This window comes from Halichoerus grypus, chromosome 2 (assembly GCF_964656455.1).
Source record: "Halichoerus grypus chromosome 2, mHalGry1.hap1.1, whole genome shotgun sequence".
NCBI lineage: Eukaryota > Metazoa > Chordata > Mammalia > Carnivora > Phocidae > Halichoerus > Halichoerus grypus.
In genome coordinates, this window is record NC_135713.1 from 15,387,026 (window position 1) to 15,409,577 (window position 22,552).

Genomic DNA, 22,552 nt, shown 5'->3' on the forward strand with positions numbered 1-22,552 from the left:
GACAGACTTAAGCCCTAACCCAAATAACAAAAAAGTACATAATCAGTCACTCCTCACAATCCCAGTGTAGCTCTTTCTGCCCAAGGGTCCTGTCCAGGTGATTTAATAAAAAACACCTTTTTTTGTTGTTGTTCACACACACACACACACACACACACACACACACACACACACACACAAAGACAGAAGAAAACTATAATTAACTATCACTCTGCAGGGATAGGCTTAATTTCAAGTGAATTTTCATTCCAGAATATGACCTGAAAAAGCAACACTGGAAGGAGGCAAGATCATGAACATAGAATGAAACCACTGAAGTGCAGTTAAAGCTTCTCCTCAAACATGGCATATTCTGTTGGCCAAAGTCATTGGCAAAGCACAGAGTTAAAGTAGGGACATACTTGCCACCTATAGGAAAACATGATGAAAGAGGGAAAGGAACTAACAATCATGAACAAACAGTACAATCTGTCCATAGCCCATCCTCTAGTCACAAATAGATAATCTGAGTGCCTCTTATAGATGAAATCCATTTATCTGCTTCCTGATACCCCCCAAATCTCTTTAAACTATGGAACCAGGTTTGAATTTCAAAATCATGTGATACAGTCATATCAGAGTTTGAACCAGAGACCACTGAACTAGAAGGACAAATTATTTGCCCACCACAAATTCAACATATAACCAGGGATAAATAAGGACGGAATAATAAAAATAAAGGCCCTATTTGAAAGGAAAAGAATGTTAATGGCTCATGGTAATTCAGTAATTGTTCTGTGCAATCATTACAAGGATTTCTGTCCCTAAGGCTCTGAGGCTAACTTATTTGGTAAATCCTTTAAATTTGCATTTTCAGCCCTGAAAGTCATGAAATTTCTGGTTTCTTCCTCCTCCCTTTCATATCTATTAGAAAAGAGACTGGTATTTTTTTTTTTTTTTTTTTTTTCTGTACTCATCTTTTTCTTGTAGTATCTTATCAAATGCAGCTTATAGCAATCAACTCACACTACAGACATTCTTTCCTAGAACCTCTTCTCTTAAAGCCATGAGGGTCATTAGCTACATTTTCTACCTTCCAAATTATCCCACAAAAATGTTTACCAAAGCAGAATACAGTCATTTTCTAACATCCTATAAGCTTTACTTCATACTATTTTCTTCTTCAAACACAATTCCACATAATTTGTTGTTTTGGTCATGGTGGTGGTGGTGACAAAAACTTGCTTCTAGAGAGATATAATATAGAATGCATAATAATTTTGTTTATTAGACAATTTCTGCTGCATTAACAAATTCCATCTCAATAATTTATAATCACAAACATTATTTCTTCTCACATTATATAAGAACTCTGGCTTGGTGAAGCTCTGCTGGGCTCTGGTATGCTCATCTCCATTAAGCACAAGTGTTTTCTCATTAGACTGAAGGAGTAGCTTTTTTAAAAATTATGTTCTTATCAGAGTGGAGGCCAAGAACAAGAGACATTGAGCCAAAGCATGCAAGCTCACTAAGGTTTCTGCTCAGATGTGATTCAAACCATGACATTTCACATGCCATTGACCAAAGCAAATTAACTAGCTAATCCTAAATTCAATGGGAAATTATTTTCTATTTATAGGAAAGTATGTCAAAGGCAGAGAGAGAATGGATAATTGTAAACAAATAATTGAATATACCAGGACAGGTAAGAGAGATATCAAGACAAGAAGTCAGTAAAATTCTATTCCAAACAGAATTTTCTAGGGAAAGACAAACGAGAATAAATGTTGTGAATAACTGCAATACAAAACATACATCTTAAGCAGTTTTCCAATGAGACTCTTTGAACAGTGAACTCATTCTTTCTGTTTTAACATATATTTTTATTACATCCTCATTTTAATAGGTTATTTTTATTACATCCTCAATTTAATAGGTTAAAGATTTCTAGAGTAAAAGTTATTTTTCATCATCTCATTAAATTTGAGGCCAAGTTTCTATTGTCATCTGTACTCCATTATTGTCAATGAGAAGCCCATGGAGTGTCAAATTTCTTTCTCTTTGTTTTTCATATTCTAAACTTTACCATACACATCTAGGTGATAATATTTTTCCAGCACATTTGAGATTTCTTATGATTATTTGTCTAAGATTTAACCTCTATACTTATTCTTGAAAACTCTTAGTCTAGTTTATTGCTTGTTTGTTCATTTTTAAGATTTTTATTTATTTATTTGTCAGAGAGAGAGAGGCAGGCCGAGGGAGAACAGGCACCCCGCTGAGCAAGGAGCCCGATGTGAGACTCCAGATCCCAGGATCCTGGGATCATGACCTGAGCCAAAGGCAGACGCTTAACTGATTGAGCCACCCTAGCGTCCCTGTTTGTTTGTTTCTTAAATACTGCCTCATAATTCTCTTTGCTGTCTTCATCTGCAACTCCTAGTATTATACATTGGAACTTTGTTTTCCTTTGCTATATATTTTAATTGTTTTTGTTTGTATATCTTTAGTCTTTTTGATGCATTCTGGCTAGTTTCCTTAGACTTATCTTCCAATTTACCTACTCTGCATTCAGTTGTATCTAATCTCCTATTCCCTCAGTTTGTTTGAGATCTTAATGTCAATTCTTAATGTCGGTGTCTATGTTGTGGCTTCTGTTTACTGGGAGGTGAAGTTTTCCATTTCCCATTTCAGAGCAAGCCCTGGTTTCATGCCAGACACCTAACTCTAGTAACATCCCCAATGAATTCTTGTAATTATACACTTTCTCCCTTTCTAGGGCTAACAAGCTAAGATACCAGGTTCTGGAGCCTACATTCTGCCTTATGCTCCCTCTGGACTTCCACATCAGCTTGCCAATTTGCCACTTGTGCAAGTGCATTACAATCACACAGAAATATAAAGTCTATTGGGGGAAAACTTATAATTATATCAGTAGCAGAATACATATAATTCCCTAAACTCTCATTATTCTAGAGTATGACAGTTAGGATGCACAGAACTCTACAACAGAGTTCCAGTAGAAAGGAATCCTGACTCCCATAATGTTCTCTATATTTTCAGCCTCAGGGAGACAGAGAGCACAGAGAGTACCTACACAAACATGCAACAGTGAAAGCTCACCAGCTGAAGAGGTGACTCTGTTATAAAGGAGACTGAAGTTTGGTAGCTGTTGCCAGTTTACACTCTAGTGCTAAGTCTTATGTACTGAGCCAACCATTTTCTAAAATACAGAAATCAATGCTCAGGTCCACCACAATGTGTCTCCTCATCCTCTAAACTTAAGCTCATTTTTCTCATTAGAAGGCATTTTTGTCAAAGCAAAATGTTCATAATTTCTACACCTAAATTTCTTTTCTTATACTTAGATAACTTTCATGGAAAATATTAGACAGTGGAGAGAATTTTTTCCTTTAAATGAAATGTCTGTTTTATCAATTGTCTACAAAAGGATCTATAACATTTTGATGCCTGGAATTATTTCAAGGTAGTGTTTTCTCTTATCTGGAAAAGTTAAATATATTGACATAATTATCATTTAAATGCCTGGATGTAAAGTTGGGACTTGCTGAGATATGAGGTGATGCAATATGTATTACAGAAATTTAGGTACCAAGTTACCTGTAGTATATCAATAAAGGTTTTTTTTTTTCTTTTCTTTTTTTCTTTCTTAGCTTCAGTGTACATGAGAAATTTCTAGTTGTATTTTACCTCATTAGCAAGTTTCAAACACATTTTTAAATGGTGCTGTAATTATCCATTTTGGTTTTAAGACTATGTAATTTTATGTGGCAGAGAGATACAAATATCATCATTTCATATTTCTGTTTCTGAATGAGCTATAATTTCATATGCCATATGTGATCCTTTCACATAATTTCTTACACTGTATCATGAAATGCTAATGATTAGATGAAGTACATTTAAGAAAGGAAGACTTGGTGAGAATGATAAAAGGGCATTTGGTTTATTGAAGCTTGCCCCTGGTAATATACTGCCCCACCCCCCAGGATAATATTGATTCTAATTGCTTTTTTTTTTTTTAATATTTTTTTTTTAAGATTTTATTTATTTGACAGAGAGAGACAGCGAGAGAGAGAACAGTAGCAGGGGGAGTGGGAGAGGGAGAAGCAGGCTTCCCGCTGAGCAGGGAGCCCGACGCGGGGCTCGATCCCAGAACCCTGGGATCATGACCTGAGCCAAAGGCAGACACTTAATAACTGAGCCACCCAGGTGCCCCATCTAATTGCTTTTTAAAAGACCTTGTCTCTTTGCTTCAGTAACTTTGCCAGATCAGTAAATAAGTCATTCCCTAAAAATTAACCCTGGGTCCCAGCCTACAAAAGCTGTAATCAATTTGATAATTATATTTATTTTGACTAATTAATATTTTTCTTACCTTAATAGTATTTACCTGGGAAAGTGACTACTTATATAAGATAAATGCTTATTTATAGATGATTCTGGGGGAAGGCTGATTGACATGTAAGTGGTTAGGCTGTGATATCTGATTTATCCAGGATGTCTGACATTATGTGTAAGATTAACCAGAAAGTTTCTAAATCTCTACTTTAAATTGCTTTACCCAGCAGATGCAGTTTATCTGGGAAATGCGACTCTCAAATTTAAAAAGACACACAAGGAATCTGGGATTTTCCTGCATCTAAAAAACTCGTATTAAATACTGATCATTAATCATTATGTTAAGCCCTGGCTCCAATGTTTTTACTATATGAATAAAGTATGACAAATACTACAGCCAACTGAATGCACATTACAATGTCACACATTAAAAGGACAATTGTCCTATATTAGAATTCCACTGTACTCTGGAATAGTACCTTTAAAATTGCTTAACCTAAAAAAAAAATTTAAAAATAAAAAAAATAAAATTGCTTACCCTAACACATTTGCTGTTACCATATGTCAACATGCATTACTACAAAGCTGATCATCCTTTAAGAAATTTTTTTCAAAGTCCTAGTAAACGGGGCCACTTTTTTTTTTAGCATTCTCTCACTTTTATTCATAAACATGACTCATAAAAATCTGAGAAACTGTAAACTTAAAAATTCTAATTGAAGATCATTCCTACTTTTTTCAGCATTCTGTGAAGAATTAAAAAAACGATTTGTAAAGACTAATTAGTAACAATCATGTAATTTCTAAGAAATATATGCTTATTACCATAAGCATGTATATCTATACAAAATAGGTGAGCAAAAGAAAAGGAATCAATCTTATAACTTTGCCATAGCATACAGCCAAATAGATTAAAAACAAATCATAAAATGATTGACATTTTATAACTGGTAAGTTACTAAATAGACTATCATAAATTATTTCAAAATACTCAATTTTAAAATTAATAGAATGCCACAGCCTTATTTATTTATAGCTATTACCTTGTATGAAAGAATATGCCCTAAAGGTATCTGTACCCTGTTTAATGGAATAAACATATAATAACTTTTAATTATTCTTATTTTATATACTAAATCTCATAACATTAAATAAACACACTTTGACTCTACAAAGCAGAATGAAAAAATATTTACAATAGACCAATAACTTTTAGGTTTTACAGTTAATTTGAGAATTCCAGCTTTCTTTTGAATTTATACTTTCAATCTAACCATATTAGATATCAAGTTGACATACTATTCATGTATTATCCATGTTCTTTCCTTTTAAACTTCAGTGGGTTGGTCACTCCAATCAAGATGGTGAAGTGATCGTGTCTGGAGTATAGCTACAGAAGCTCAACAGTAACATACAACGACTATTTCAAGTCACTGGAGAGTATTCAATGTAAAAAGCCTGGATGAGATATGATCCTTTTTTTTTTTTTTTTTTAAGATTTTATTTATTTATTTGACAGAGAGAGAGAGAGGGAGAGAGGGAGAGAGAGAGAACAAGCAGGTGGAGCAGCTCGCAGGGGGAGAAGGAGAAGCAGGCTCCTTGCTAAGCAGGGAGCCAGACGCAGGGCTCTTGAGGGCTCGCTCGATCCCAAGCCCTAGGATCATGACCTGAGCCAAAGGCAGACGCTTACCAACTGAGCCACCCAGGCACCCCGAGATACAATCCTTGAGAGAAAGTAAGAACAATATATTTTTTAAAAGATTTTATTTATTTATTTATTTGAGAACGTGAGAGAGAGAGAGAGAGAGAGAGAGAGAGAGAGAGCATGAGTGGGGGTTGGGCAGGTAGAAGCAGGCTCCCGCTGAGTCAGGAGCCAGACTCAGGGCTCGATACCTGGACCCTGGGATCATGACCTGAGCTGAAGGCAGATGCTTAACCGACTGAGCCACCCAGGCGCCCCAACAATATGAGTTTATATTGACAATGATTCAGGGCATTTTTTAAATATGCAGTAATAGGGGAAAGAATCCAAGCAACAATTAGTTTGTGGAGAGAGAGGTTGGGGTTCAGCGCTGGCATCGTAGCTCAAATAAGAACAAAGGCATAGAAAGAAGAAACATCAGAGAAATGGTCCCCAAATGTGAAGCAACATTCCTGTGACAATTGCAGATACATATACAACATGTGCGTATGTGGAGACTCCAAGAAACCAAGACAAAGCAAAACAAGAAGACAAAAGAGCTAATAGAGATTTCAGAAGCCAGGAGACACTAGGAATCAGAACTGGTAAATGCTTCAATTGATACTAGAGAAAAATTTGTGTTTAGGAATAAGAGCTACATCCCAGGAATAAGGGGAAAATGAAACAAAGCAGTTCTAAGAAAATCTAACTAATTTAGGTAAATGAAATTCCATATATCTATAAGAAAATAACTCTTTGGAGGAAGATGACATAAGCAGGGACTTCTGTAAGTGTTTATACATAATCTTCAATCAATAATTCCAAGGCAGGCTTCTAATTGGAAAATTACCAAAACCAAAAGGGAAAAAAAAACAATAAAAATACCTAGATATGATGTTGATATTAGAATTATTAGAAAAGAGTTTTGAAATGATCATGATTAATGTCTAAGAACATGTGGAAAAAAAGTAGAGAATTTTAGCAGATACCAATAATGTGTATTTAATAAGTCAAGTGAAAATTATACAACAAAAATATTTCAATGCTGAAGTGTGTACATAATAGCTTTAATAGACAAGTTATTAGAGGATAAACACAGTGGAAAAGAAGATTATTGTACTAAAATGTAGGTCAATAAAAATATGCAAGTTAAGAAGAGAGAGATAAAAATAATAAGTAAACACACACAAAAAGAATAATAGATTTATAGTACACAGCTAAAAGACCTCGCATGCATGCTTTTGCACAACCAGTAGAAGTGATAAAGTAAAATAAAAGAAATATTTGAATAAATGCTGACCAAAATTTTCTAGCACTAACAAAAAATAGCTTAAAAATTCCTTATAACTGAAAAGCAGATTTTTTTTTAAAGTAAGTACCTCTTAGGGGCACCATAGTTAAACTCTTGAATATCAAATTCAAATAAAAATATTTAAAATAAGAAAGATCCATTAAAGTAGAATAAACTAATCTACAGTGAAGCAATAATAAGACTGATAAGTGATTTTCAACAGACAAGAGGGTGGTCAGCAGACAATTAAGTTGTATAATTTATTACTAAAATAAGAAAAATCCTCCAAATTAGAATTCTACTCCTAGTGGGAATGCCGTCTAAAAAAAGCAAGCAAAATTATAAGTTAAAAAAAAAAAAGGAAAGAATTCATTGACAGTAGACCAGTACTAAAAGGAACAGCAGAAAGGGATATTTTAAGAAAATTTAGAATTTCCTTTACAAACACAGCAATACAGGGAGGAAGAAATACCACCAAAAAGGATAAATTATTATTGACTTAAAAATTATCATTTACTATTTAACACAACAAAAATAATGACAATTTTATGTAGGGTTTAATATATAAGATGTCAAAATAGCAAAAAAAAAATCAATGCAATGGGGTTAAACAGTTTTAAAATTGTTCCATTTGTTTCAAATGATAAAATTATAATTTAAGATGAACTAAAATAAATTATAATATCTAGAGCAAATACTAAAGAAAAAAAGAAGTAAAATAAATTGTTACTGAAGGAGAAAATGAAGACAGTGAAGAATATTACTAATTCAAAGAGTGTAAAAAAGAAGAAAAAGGGCAAAAATTAAAAAAAAAATAGCAAGATGGTAGACTTGAACAGAAATATATCAGTAATTAATTGTACGTACACTAAATAAAAATAAGCAATAGATACTGTGAAACCAGATTAAAGTAAAACAAAATAATAGCAGAAACTTAGGTTAGTGGCTCATATGAAACTTTTTTTTTGCTCATATGAAACTTTTAAAAAATAAAAATAATATACTTTGAAAGTAAAATGATGGAAAACATTATACCATCTAACCATTAATCAAAAATAAAAAAAAGTCTGGTATAGTTATATTACAGATAAAATGGACTTAAAGTTATAGATGATTATTAGAGAGATGTTCCACAATGAAACATTTTCAATCCAAGAGGACTATATCTTGCCTTAAATCTGTGTACATCCAGTAACATGATTTCAAACTATATCTAAAAAAAAAAAAAAACGCAAACCAAAAGAAAATAAAAGGATAAATAGAACAATCCAGTGAAACAGTGGGATACATTAACATATATTTCTCAATAGCTGACAAACAAAATTCTGTATGGATATAGAAAGTTGAATGGCACAATGAATAAACTTGAACTAATTTACATGTGTAGAAAACTAAGTATGAAGCGTAGAATTTACCTTCTTCTAAAGTACATAAGGACACTATCTCAATGAAATACATACTGACATTTAGAAAAACCCTCAGCAAGTTTCAAAATATATACCTGTAACCAGACTAAAATGATATCATCTCCCACCTGTCACAACGGCTAAAAATAACACCGGCTGGAAGAACAGATTATTGGTGAGGATGAAGAGAAAGGGGAAGGCTCTTCCACTGTTGGTAGGAATGCAAACTGGTGCAAACACTTTGGAAAACAGTATGGAGGTTCCTCAAAAAGTTAAAAATAGAGCTACCCTATGATCCAGCAATTATACTACTAGGTATTTATACAAAGGATACAAAAATACAGATTTGAAGGGACACATGCACCCCAAATTATGGAACGAGCCCAAATGTCCATCAACTGATGGACTGATGAATGGATAAAGTGGTACACACACACACACACACATGCACACACACACACAATGGAATATTACTCAGCCATAAAAAGGAAATCTTGCCATTTGCAATGATGTGGATGGAAGTACAGAGTATTATGTTAAGCAAAATAAGTCAGAGAAAGACAAATACCGTATGATTTCACTGATATGTGAAATTTGAGAAACAAAACAGATGAGCATAGGGGAAAAAAAAAGAGAAAGGCAAACCATAGAACAGACTCTTAACTATAGAGAACTGAGCGTTCCTGGAGGAGAGGTGGGCAGGGGTTGAGCTAAATGGGTGATGGGCATTAAGGAGGGCACTTGGGTGTAGTGTGTAAGGGACTCACTGAATTCTACACCTGAAAATGATATTACAGTGCATGTTAACTAACTGGAATTTAAATAAAGACTTGAAGAAAAAGAAAAAATGAACTAGATATCATTTTTAAAGTACACTAGAGAAATGTCAACTCGCTGGTAATTAAAACATACACTTCACATTTTGATTGATCAAAGGAGAGGCTTTTTTGTTTTGTTTCTTTCAATTCCTGTTTCAAATAAAATATTAACGCTGAATATATTATATGCCATTTAGATTTCTTTTCATGAAAATGTAAATAATAAAGTGAAAATAATGTTCTTTCCTCTAAAATATTTTGCTATCAACGAAATCATAACAACATCAATATATTCATCAGTTGTGTTTTATTTTTCACCAACATTAAGATTTACTCAATGCAGGTAAACATCTGTAACTCTTAGTATTATAGAAAGTAGTGCCATCTATTGAACTTTTAGGCCTTGATCCTCCAAATATTCCACAGCATTATATCAACTATGACTAGGTTATTCATTCTTACTTAGTCAAAGGCAATTGTAAAAATACAGATCCTTTCATTTAGAGTACAGAGAGTCCACTTTGTGAATTTTCATCTAAGTTATTGATTTTTATGTGCATATTATTTACACAGAATAATGGAGGTCAGTGACTTTTTACCTACCTAAGAATAAATTAAGCGATGACTGCAATATAACTGTAACATAGTTAAAGCCAGAAAAGGGCATTGCAAGAATCTTAAGAAGTGGAATACGTTCCTTTCAAGAGAAGGAATAATATGGGGGAATTTTACACCCCAAGATTTTTCTGTGAAGGAGAATTGGGCATCAATTATGTCCTTTGAGTAAATACTCAATATAGAAGGGCTGATTTGTTCTTTCACTCTGAATCTTGCAGGTGTCTCCCTTTCTTTTTTTTTTTTTTTTTAAAGATTTTATTTATTTATTTGACAGGGAGAGACACAGCGAGAGAGGAAACACAAGCAGGGGGAGCGGGAGAGAGAGAAGCAGGCTTCCTGCAGAGCAGGGAGCCTGATGCAGGGCTCGATCCCAGGACGCTGGGATCATGACCTGAGCCGAAGGCAGACGCTTAACGACTGAGCCACCCAGGTGCCCCAGGTGTCTCCCTTTCTTAACATTTTCCTGGCCACATGTATGCACTATGTAGAACTGAGCAGTGGCCATCCTATTCTTAGGCATGTACCAACCGGTCTCTATTCTGCCCTCTGCCTCCCTGACAGTGACAGGCAGCCTACTTCAGCCTGGATCTTTATTTGCCTTTCATCCTAGGTCACTGGGTTTGCAACTACCTAGTGTAAAGCCTTCATAAAGGAAATTATCAGTCTAGTTCATTCCCTAGTTTTCAAACATTTGTTCAGAGTCAATTTATTTCAAATTAAAAAATACAGTGATAACATTAAAGTACAAGATATAACAGACTGATTCACTTCCTCGGGGCATGGTAGGTTACAGACAAAAGAAAAAGGGGAAAAATGCTTTGAAGGAATATTTTTGCAAAGTTTTGTGTGCAGATATTTATACTAGAGTTGATCATAGTAGTGATATAAAAACAATGGCTCTCTGAGACAGGTGAAATGAGAAAGAAGTCAGAAGGAGACCTGTAAAAAAGTCACATCTTAAGAGAAACAAACTACTGGATCCATTTGATGACTGGATATAATCTTTACATAAGTTGAATTCTATAAAGATTTGTGCATTTCATGGTGCTTCATGAACATAAGTCCTCATAATATATCTCTTTTCTCGCCAAGCATTTACAGTTTCCCATTATATATGTGCCCATTTGATGAGTTATGATGCTTAGAGGTAAGTTAAAAATAATTTACTACAAGCCACTCTTGTCAAGATGACACTAATTATTCTGAAAGCAGCATTGTGTTTAATGCAATATGAGTACAGATTAAAGTATCTCTTAAACAAGTCAGAGTGTAAGGTTCTGGGTGCGTACTGACTCTGCTTCAAAACTCTAAGTGCGTCTCACAATGTGGCAGGGTTGACCTCTGCCTGTCATTCTGCATAGACTGCTCCTGACGGAAGAAAGGTAGACCTTCCTAGATACATTGAGTTTACTCAGAGTGTATATTTATTCTGTTTCCCCATCAGGTAAGATAACAGTTTTCACCATAACCTGATGTTTCAACAATAACCCTGTTATTAATCAAAAGAATAAAATTAGGAATAATTTCTCCATATTTATCACAAGTACAGTTTTCTGTTGATTTTTAAAATCAACTTTAATGGACTCATAAATTTAAAAATTAGTTTATGGAGAAAAGGAGGGAGAGAGTGAGAGATGCTATTTGCATCCTGATCAAGCATTATTGAATCTTTGTAGTGTACCCCTTAAATTTCATTCTATTAAGAGGTGTAATATTAATCTATATCTTTCAAATAGCAGCGATAGTATCTACTTGAAAATAAGGTAGACAAGTTGCCTTTGTAAACTGTAATACAGTTTATGTTCAATTGAGGTTAGCATGATTGTTCATTAAAAAAAATCTTTGAACTTTAGTGTCTTTATACTACAAAAGAATAGCATTAATAGAGTGGTATATGTATGTGCACATTGTGTGAACCGAGTGATGAAATAAATACAAAAATGCACTGTAATTTGTAAAGTCACAAAATTGAATTTTGTGGTTTAATGTAATGTGAACTTATTTATGATTTATAATAAACCTACTTTCTTCATAGAACAAAGGCCACATGAATGAATCAGGTCACATAATCTATCTCTAGAACCAATATATATATTTTAAAGATTTATTTATTTATTTTAGAGAAAGAGAGTGGGGGGAGGGACAAAGGGAGAGAGAGTCTAAAGCGGAGTCCACGCAGAGAGCAGAGCCCAATGCGGGGCTCAATCTAATGACCCAAGAGTTGATGCTCAACCAACTGGGCCACACAGATGCCCCATTTCTAGAACCAATATTTTAAACTGATGCTACCTAACTATGAACTTGACTTGTATGTCTTTTAACAATGGTAGTTTGAAAGAGTATTTAAATTCAACTCATCCACTCATTCATCTAGCAATCATTTATCAAGGGCTGGGCTCTGATCTGAACACTTAAGGTTACATAGACAATTTAAGCATCATTCTTACTTAAAGAGACTTATGATAGTAGAAGCCATATGTACCTATGGAAATAAATATAACATGAAAGTGCCACGTAACAGAAAACAAGAATTTATTAACTCTTTAATTCTGCAACAAATTTCAGAGAAAATTATAACAAGACTTTTAAACAGAGAAATGTGAATATGGAAAATTCTGGGTTGAATTCAGAATGTGTAAGACTATTATATTTTGGGAACAGGCAGTATACCATTGTGGCTAGGCCTGGAGTGTACCAAGAGAAATATTAAGAGATACAGTGGGGGAAAGCATTTTACACAAACTTGTGAAAAGCCTGTATTGACATACCATGGTGTCTACTTTATTGCAGTTTTTAAACATCATGTGTCGAAAGGACATAAGGGATAGCACCCCTACAGGATTTTTATGATAATTAAAGATTATTCTATAAAATGCCATCCACAATTTCTGCCACATTAGAAATACTGAAACATATTTCTTTCCCATTCTGATGATGTCATAAACACCATTTTTTCTTCACACTCAACAGAACTGACACCTTCTGACCCTGGATTGCCTGCAAGTTTGTGCCCTCCATTCACAAGGTTCATATTCTACTGAGAGCAGACCTTATTGTATTAGCTGCACCTTGCGGTGGGATGTTTTGTATGTGCACGCGTGTGTGTGGATGGGTGGGTGGGTGTGGAGAGCATCCATTCTTAACATGATTTTGTTTTTTTCAATTTCAGTCACCAAAAGCACATATGCAATTTTTTTTTTTTTTTTTTTTGCAAGAGTAGAATGTCAGCATCAGAATGTATTTTGGGTATCTCCCTGTATACCTTATTAATACATAACTGCTTTAGCAAATGCAAGATATACTTAGTGGTACTTAGTACCAGTATTTCATTTTTAATATTTAACTATAATGCCAACTGAAACACATATTTTTTAACACGGTGGCAATTATCTACCAGGTTCAGGAGACAATAAGCAGAGTGATTTCTTTACTCTTGTGTACAGAAAGGAAACCATATAGCACAAACACAAAATATTCCCATTTAAGTTAACAGTAACATGACATCATATACTTAAGTATTTCATTTTGTTTTATGCAAATAAAGAGTAATAAATGTAAGTCATAAGAAACCAGTACATACTCTGAGGAAACCGTGGGGGGTTGTCGTTGACATCAGTCAGGGTGATGTTGACCGTTGTCGATCCAGAAAGTCCACCAACTTGTCCAGCCATGTCTTTGGCTTGAATGACCACTGAATAGTGTTCTCTGGCTTCTCTGTCCATATTATGTAAGGCAGTTCTAATAACTCCTGTAATACATATTTAAAAAAAAAACAGTATGGATTATATATTAAATGAGAAATAGCACAGATATACCTTTCTTCTTTCTGTTTTAAGAAGTGCATTTTTAAATGAAATACTTTCATGAGAAAGCCAGTCTTCTGAGACAAACACTGCCTTAAAAATGTTACTAAAACCATGTCATCACATCCTTTTTTTTTTTTTTTTTTAAGATTTTATTTATTTATTTGACAGAGATAGAGAGAGAGAACACAAGTAGGCAGAGGGAGAGGGAGAAGTAGGCTCTCCACTGAGCAGGGAGCCCTATGCGGGACTCGATCCCAGGACCCTGGGATCATGACCTGAGCTGAAGGCAGCCGCTTAACCAACTGAGCCACCCAGGCACCTTCAAATCCTTTGTTTAAAACCACAAGTCCCAAAACATTCTATTCATGGCAATTAAGAAGCCCATTAACCATGAGAGATGATGGACTCTGAAAAACAAACTGAGGGTTCTGAGGGGGGGGAGGGAGGGTGGGTATCCTGGTGATGGGTATTAAGGAGGGCACGTACTGCATGGAGCACTGGGTGTCATACACAAACAATGAATCATGGAACGCTACATCAAAAACTAATGATATAATGTATGGTGATTAACATAACAATAAAACATTTTTAAAAAAAGAGACTATGGACTCTGAGAAACAAACTGAGGGTTCTAGAGGGGAGGGCGGGTGGGGGGATGGGTTAGCCTGGTGATGGGTATTAAAGAGGGCACGTACTGAGTGGAGCACCTAGTGTTATATGCAAACAATGAATCATGGAACACTACATCAAAAACTGATGATGTCATGTATGGTGATTAACATAACATAATTAAAAAAAAAAAAGAGGAAGCTCATTTCTTTGTGTTCCTTAGGGTACTTTGGAGGGCAGCTGCACAGCCCAAGCTTGCTCCTCTGCTGGATTACTAAATATTTCACAAGTCGTGCTCCTCACAAGTGTCAGATAAGATGATTTGAGGAGAGGTTAATCTTCCTCTTTACAGAACAATTTACATAGCTTCCTGACAGGGTTGTCAAAGTTTGATGATGGAAAACATTGAAGAATTCTGGGTACTTGAACAAAGATTGTAGACAGGAGTCATTTTAACATTTATCAGATTAAGAAAGTCACTGTTTTTAACAGGATATAACAACTACAATAAGAACTAGATCTAAGTACCTAAGCAAAACAAAGTGATGAAATTGATTCCAAAAATACCAGGTAAAAATCACATTCTTGATTTCATAGTGCCAAAAGACACATTAAAGGTACTTTTTTATGAACTAGGACTTGGATTCAATAAAGATATAAAAAAATGTTATGTGTTATATCTCTATTTGTATCAAACATAGGTACATATAAATTAGATAGCATTGTCAGTAGAACCTTAAATTTAAAAACTTTGAAACACATTTTCCAGAGGGTCAGGGACTATTACCTGAGTTATAAAAAAAAGTCCTCATGTAGATGAGCTATATTATAAATAAGTGTATGCATATATGCATATATGTATTTACATTTATTTTATATATGCATATAAATATATAATATAAACACATTTGCTACTCCATACATAGGTCAACATTTAACAACTACCTTTTTTTACTTTTTAAAAAATATTTGAATCATGTCACTTTTTAAAAAAATTATTTATTTGAGAGAAAGAGAGTGAGCAAGCACAAGTATGGGGAGGGGCAGAGGGAGAGGGACAAGGAGATTCCCAGCTGAGTGCACAGCCCAACACAAGACTCGATCCCAGAACCCTGAGATCATGAGATCCTAGGACCTTGAGATCATGACCTGAGCCAAAGTCAGAGGCTTAACCTACTGAGTCACCCAGGCACCCCAGAGATCATGTCACTTTTTGAGAAAGGCACCAATGGCTTCAACCAAACACACAATTGATTAGTTAGTAGTGCAATTCATAGGACAATGCCAATTATAATAACTGCCAACTACGGAGTTTAACAAACACTTTTATAGACAGTATATTGATATAATGAGAGTAAATAGGGTTGCATATTCAAGTTAAAAATAGTCTTTTAGAAGTGGAAAGGATTAGTCAATCAGTTTGAACATAGAACACTGAAGCAGTATTTTTTTTTACCAAATTGATTGTATGTGTAATGACTTTGAGAGGAGAGCCTCAGGAACCAGGAAAATCGATCCCACAACTTTCAATATTTGTGAATTTTTAATTGAGGGAGTTCAGGAAAATTTTCCTGAAGCTAAATAAAAATGAAAATTATTCTTATCAAGAGAAATTATAATAATATGGTAATAAATGATTCAACTAATTCATGCATACAAAAAAGCCTCAAGCATCCTTATTAAAAAGAGCAATGTTTTATCACATATGATAATTGTATAAGAAGGAATTGAATTGATGCAGAAATGAACAAGCGAGGAATTTATGAAAATATTTTATGAAAGAAACATATACTTTCTAATATTTGAAAATAAATAAAGATGCTCTAAAAAGAATACATTATAAATGGGACTTGCCTCTGGTGTGTAGAAGTTTGAGATTATTGTCCAGGATAAAGGTTTACAATGAAATCATTTAAGTGTTATTTGCTAAATATAAAAATATAACAGTAAAATCAATCATTACAAAGTGAATGATAGATATATTTATACAATTTGAATGTTATTCATTTAAGAGAATCAGAGAAGAGAAATCAGCACAAGCCCTGTTTTATAGTATGAATTTCAGTAATTTCATTCCATTGCCGTTATATCCCTTCTTTTACAGTAGAGTTACATCAGACACAAGGTGAGAAGAAACTTGTCAGCCAAATTTGCTTATGGAAAGAAAACAGCATGTCCAGGGTTGATACATATTTCTCAGAAATGATTATCTAAGAACCCATTTCAACTCACAGTTCTCTTCAAGATGGTTCAGTGGATGTGCTTAGCTATGACTTCCCCCAAAGACACATAGGTAACTGGAGAATGCTCTGTCAAATCGTCATAGGAATATGATCCCAGTATACAATAATCTCCTTCTAACACATTGCCCAGATGCTTGTAAGTGGGGTAGCCTAGAACACAGCTGATGCCCAGTAACTTATTTTTTCCTTCTAAATAGACTTTTTTAGAGCAGTTTTAGGTTCACAGCAAAATTGAGAAGAAAGTACAGTTATCGTGAACCCTCTCCCTATTCCTTCTCGGAGTACACACGCACAGCTCTCCCACTATCAACATCCTGCATCAGAATGGCGCATTTGCTATAATTGATGAACCTATATTGAACCTCATTATCACCCAAAGTCCTTAGTTTATATTAGGGATCACTTGGTGTTGTACTTTCTATGGGTTTGGACAATGAGGGAATATATTCATCATTATAGTATTGAGTAGTTTAACTGCCTTAAAAATCTTTTCTGTTCCATCTATTTATCTCTCCCTCCCTCAACACGTGGAAACCACTGATCTTTTTACTCTTTTAATAATTTTGTCTTTTTCAGAAATCATATAATCGGAATCATACAGTGTATATTTTCAGATTGCCTTTTTCACTTGATAATAGGTATTTAAAGATTCTCAATGTCTTTTCATGGCTTGATAGCTCATTTCTTTCTGGTGCTAGATAATATTCCGTTCTTTGGATATACAGTTTGTTTATACATTCACCTACCGAAGGAAATCTTGGTTGCTTCCAAGTTTCGGTAAGTATGAATGAAACTGTTTTAAATACCTGTATACTGTTTTTGTGTGAACATAAGTTTTCAAATCCTTAAGTAAATATCAAGGAGCATGATTCCTGGATCATATGGTAAGACTCTGTTTAATTTTGTAAGAAACTGCCAAACTGCCAAAGTGGCTGTACAATTTTGCATTCCCACCAACAGTAAATGAGACTTACTGTTGCTCCACATCCTGTCCAACATTTGTTGTAGTCAATGTTCCAGATTTTGTCCATTGTATTAGGGGTGTAGTGGTGTCTTGTTGTTTTCATTTGCATTTCCCTGTGTATATGATGTTGAACAGTTTTTCAAATTCTTATTCCCATATGTATGTCTTCTTTGGTGAGGTGTCTGTTAGGTCTTTTGTCCAGTTTTTAAATTGGGTTATTTGTTTTCTTACTGTTGAGTTTTAAGTTTGTTGTATATTTTAGATAATTGTCCTTTATCAGATTTGTCTTTTTCGAATATTTTCTGCCAGGATATGACTTATCTCCTTATTCTCTTAACAATATCATTCACAGTGTAGAATTAAAAAAAAAAAAAAAAATTGGAGTCAAGATTAACAATTAATTTCTTTCACAGTTCATGACTTTAGTGTTATATTTAAAACATCATTGCCATACCCAAGGTCATCTAGATTTTCTCCCAATTCCTTGTAGGAATTTTAGAGTTTTGTGTTTTATATTTAGGTCTCTGATCCATTTTGAGTTACTTTTTTTTTAAGGGTGTAATGTCTGTGTCATCTTTTTTTCTGGTGAGAGCTCTCTTCCTGGCTTGCAGGCAGCTGCCTCCTCACTATGTCTTCATATGGCTTTCCCCCAGTTTGTATACAAAGATAAAAAAGGGAAATATGGTTCTCTTGTGCTTCTTATAAATCCACTAATCCTGTCATGAGGGCCCCACCCTTATGACCTAATTTAAACCTAATTCCTTTTAAAGGCCCCATCTCAAAATATCATCACTTTGGGAGTTAGGGTTTCAACATAATGAATTTGGGGGGGTACACAAATATTCAGTCCACTGATGATTTAAAAATTGCCCCCCATAGATGGAGACCAAAGAAAGAGGCTGACCACTCCAGATTGTTAGGTGGCAGTTTTAAAAAGCAAAGGAACTTACATATAAGACTGGCCTTGGAAAGCTGTAAGATGAGTATATCTCCATACCCACTTACAAGAATGTTCTCTAAAAGTTTATGCAGAGGACTTAAGTGGTTTCAGTCATAAAAACAGTCTAGATGGTCTCAACAACATACTGCTTACTCAGACTGCTTTCTTAAAAAACTGCTTCCACTATGGGATAGTGGGTAGAAAGAATATTTCAAAGACAAGGGAGGAGGTGAGGAATCTTTGATTGCCTGGGTTCAGCTTGTAGGTCAACTGGAGGTCATATCCTCTTAATGACCACCCCCAACAGCCATAACAACTCCTTCAGGTGAATCCAGTGCAAGTGGGTGCAGGCCATAGTTTGAAAAGACAAAACTCAAAAGATGAAGCGCTGCCACTATGTATTTATACATTTCTTTACTTTTTATCTCCATCTTTTCATGCCAATAAATGAATATACATACGGGGATACACACATGCACACAGACAACAAATATATACATTTTTCAAAACCGTGAAGCCTAAACTCATGTAAAAAGCTTGGATAAACTATATTTGCACAGTCCAAGTAAGAAATTATGTTTGTTTGGCTCTTTCTGCCATGTATCAATCTACCCAGTGATTGTACTGTAACTTACTTTTGCCTTCCAAATAAACTTGATAAAAAGGACATACCTACCACGTGGTCTTTTCTTTAAGTAAATTAAAAAAAAAATACAGAGCAGCTAAATTAATTACCTAAAATTATTTTATTGGGGTTTTTTTTGTTGTTGTTGTTTGTTTATTTTTATTAAAAACATGCTAGGTAACTGGTAATACCATATTCTGAATGTTTGTTGGATAAGCTTCACTAGTAATGTTTACTTCAAAAATTTTAACCAGAAAAGTTGCCTCTTATTCTCTTGTGAAGCTGGATTGAATCAACAGGATGTGATTACCCTTGTATCATTTTGTTTTGTTTCTTATTACCTTCCTGGTAAACGATTGCAGGTGCCCCACTGCCTGAAAATTACCTTCTGACTACCGCTTCCCAATCACCTTGATATGTAGGGGCTTGTAACTGGGAATTACTCTCTGCTGAATACAAGTTCATAACATTGAAAACTCATCTGTGGTTATAAGCATTACTTGTTAGAACCCGGCTCACGGGCCTACCATATGTTTTTTTCCCTGACTGACAATATTCATATAGAGCAATATATCCTCCAAAATGTGTTCTTGCATTTTTACCCACTAAAAAGAATTTAAGATGGAAATGTACAAATCTAGTTCCTCAGGTAATACTACACAAGACCACAAAATAAAAGGTTAGAACAAATAAACCAGCGTGCACATTCAGATTACTACAGAAACAACCAAGGTCCACATATGCATTTACAAGAGAAACGGGCATGCTTTCTTCCATGTCTAAACTACAACACACACTTTGACTCCTTCTTATGTTTCTTTCTTAATTTACTCCATTACTCATTCATTCATTTAAAGTCTATCATATCATTATGTAATGTATATTAAAATATATAGGAGTCCCCCCGTATTTCTCTAATGAGGCACAAGGGCCACCTAATAACAAAAATAACATGGAGTGCCAATTATCATGCAAATTTAAGGAAGCCACCTTTGATCTACTGAATTAGAATCTGGGGGAGTGGGTCAGAGTATCAGTTTTTGTGACAAGCTCCTTCTGTAATTCTCATGAATGATCAAATTTGAGATATCCACCTAGAGTTGAGAAGACAAGATATCTGTCTTCAAGATGCTCATATTTCATTGGAAGATGTTTCTTTAAAATAATATGAACACTGAGAGACTTGAAATGTTTAGAAGTTTCATTAATCATTTTCTGCACGATGACACTTAAAATCTAGGCAGTAAAAATTCAACTTTCTAACTGCCTGACTGTGGTGTACTAGGTATCTGGAAGATTCATTATATTAGCTATTCAATTGCTGTTTGTTTCATTATTGAGTATATCATATATGATATCTATTCAGCTACATATTCTAAATTTTCCCTACTGACTTTGTAAGGATTACGTGGTTTCCGTAAGTTCTTGTTTATATTGAAAGCAAAAACATTTAGGTATTAAATCTGTATATATCCATCAGCAAGACAGCTCCAGAAATATATTTTCTTCATTCATCACCAATTCAATGTATGTTGAATGTGTTTCTGCTCTGTATAAAATGTGAGATACAGAAACATATAGGGCAGAGCTTATGACATTAGAATTTTATGATTAGGGTGTTTACTGATAGGGAGGTACATATATAAATCTGCGAAATTAAGCAATACAGAAAATATATTTTATTAAATGGTAAACAAAACCCAGACATCAGAGGTCATAGTTATCAAAATGGATGAGTACGATCAAAGAGTACTTTATGGTGGAACAGAATATTTGTAGATTATGGAAGCATGAACGGAGAAATAGGATATCCATGGAAAGGGGATCTGATAAGAACAAAGGTGAGGATCTGGAATGTGCATAGCTGTATAAAGAAAACTGGATTTCTTGGAAAATGATTGTTGGAGAATAGTAGAGATTAGGTACTCAGTGATTAAAATAACTCTCTGAATATTTCTCTGTTTTGTTCCTCAAGTGACTGAAAGTTTGAAAAGCTCTGTTGCTGCCCCTGTGGAAAGTGTGACTAAGCTTCACTACTTGTCAGACGTTACTGACTGTGGCTGAGCTGATGAGGTTATCTCTACAGCTACATTTAGCATATTTGAAACTCTAAAGTTCCAGTGGGTAATAGATTACTTCAGATTTTATTTATATTTTTGTTATACAATTGATTTTATTTTTAAGGAAAAATATATAATATTCTATAAAACCCTGGCATCCCAGAATTAAAAGAAGAACAAAAAGAACCCTCAACATATTTAGCTTCAAGCTATGACTCATGGAATTAACAACCATAAATTCATGAAGGAAGACATTTTTATGCTTTAGTAGGAAGATTCAATTTTTCCTCCTCTCTATTTTTTTTCTCTTCCTATCATTAAAATTGATGGTGAAGCATTTTATTTCTCCTGGGGAGAAAAAGAAGGAGAACTCACATGTTTTGAGTATGAACTATGACTCAGGCACTCCCTTCAGGTATATATCTCATATATTTTGCCCATACACTCGATAAGAGAAAAAGCTCAAAGCTTAAGTCACTCTCCCCAGACCAGAAACTTGCAAAACTTGAAATATAATCCAGGATTTCCTGACATTAAAATCCTAATGCTACAGTGGCATTATGTCAAGGAATTAACCTTGTGGAGTCTATAGAAAAGGGTTGGCCTGTTTTGAAAGAGAGACAGGAAGAGAGGGCAGAGGGAAGGGAGTTGGGGAAGACAGAGAAGGTAAGGAGAGGGGAACATCATCACAAAAGTAGGTATTACCCCCTCTGTGGATTTAGAGGCATAAATCAGACAGACTCAAGGAGAATACAGTTGCATTGATAAATTGTTAAAGATACTTCTCACTTTGAATGGTTTATTTGGATTTTCTTTCTTTTTTTTGCATTTTGTTTATTTTTATATCTGTTATTGGTGTTTCAATGTAAGCTATAATTTCAAAAGGCCAGTCTTGCTAGTGAATATATTTAATAAGCATACCAATAAAATTATAGGGCTGCCAGGACATTTGTGATGGACAAACATTCTACACATTTTCAGGCTTTCAGCATAAAGGGATTGCAAGAATAGAAAGGATAAGAAAACTGCCCAAGGACAGAGAGGTATAAGATAGCCAACATTTAGTCTGTAAAATTAGAATTCAGACTCTGCTGTCATAATCACTTCCCTGTGATTTTCTGATTTCTTGTGAGTTCAGGGAAAATGCTAC

The 22,552-nt window shown here is 34.5% G+C and overlaps 1 protein-coding gene across 4 annotated transcripts in view; it reads right to left on the bottom strand.

The window, feature by feature from the left end:
- Positions 1–22,552, bottom strand: part of CDH18 (cadherin 18) — a 458,591-nt gene that overhangs the window by 104,063 nt on the left and 331,976 nt on the right. For all 4 annotated transcript variants that reach the window (XM_036064734.2, XM_078066588.1, XM_036064737.2 and 1 more), the window contains exon 5: positions 13,736–13,903. In XM_036064734.2, the coding sequence (XP_035920627.1) occupies positions 13,736–13,903 (168 nt within the window). The remainder of the gene's footprint in view (positions 1–13,735; positions 13,904–22,552) is intronic.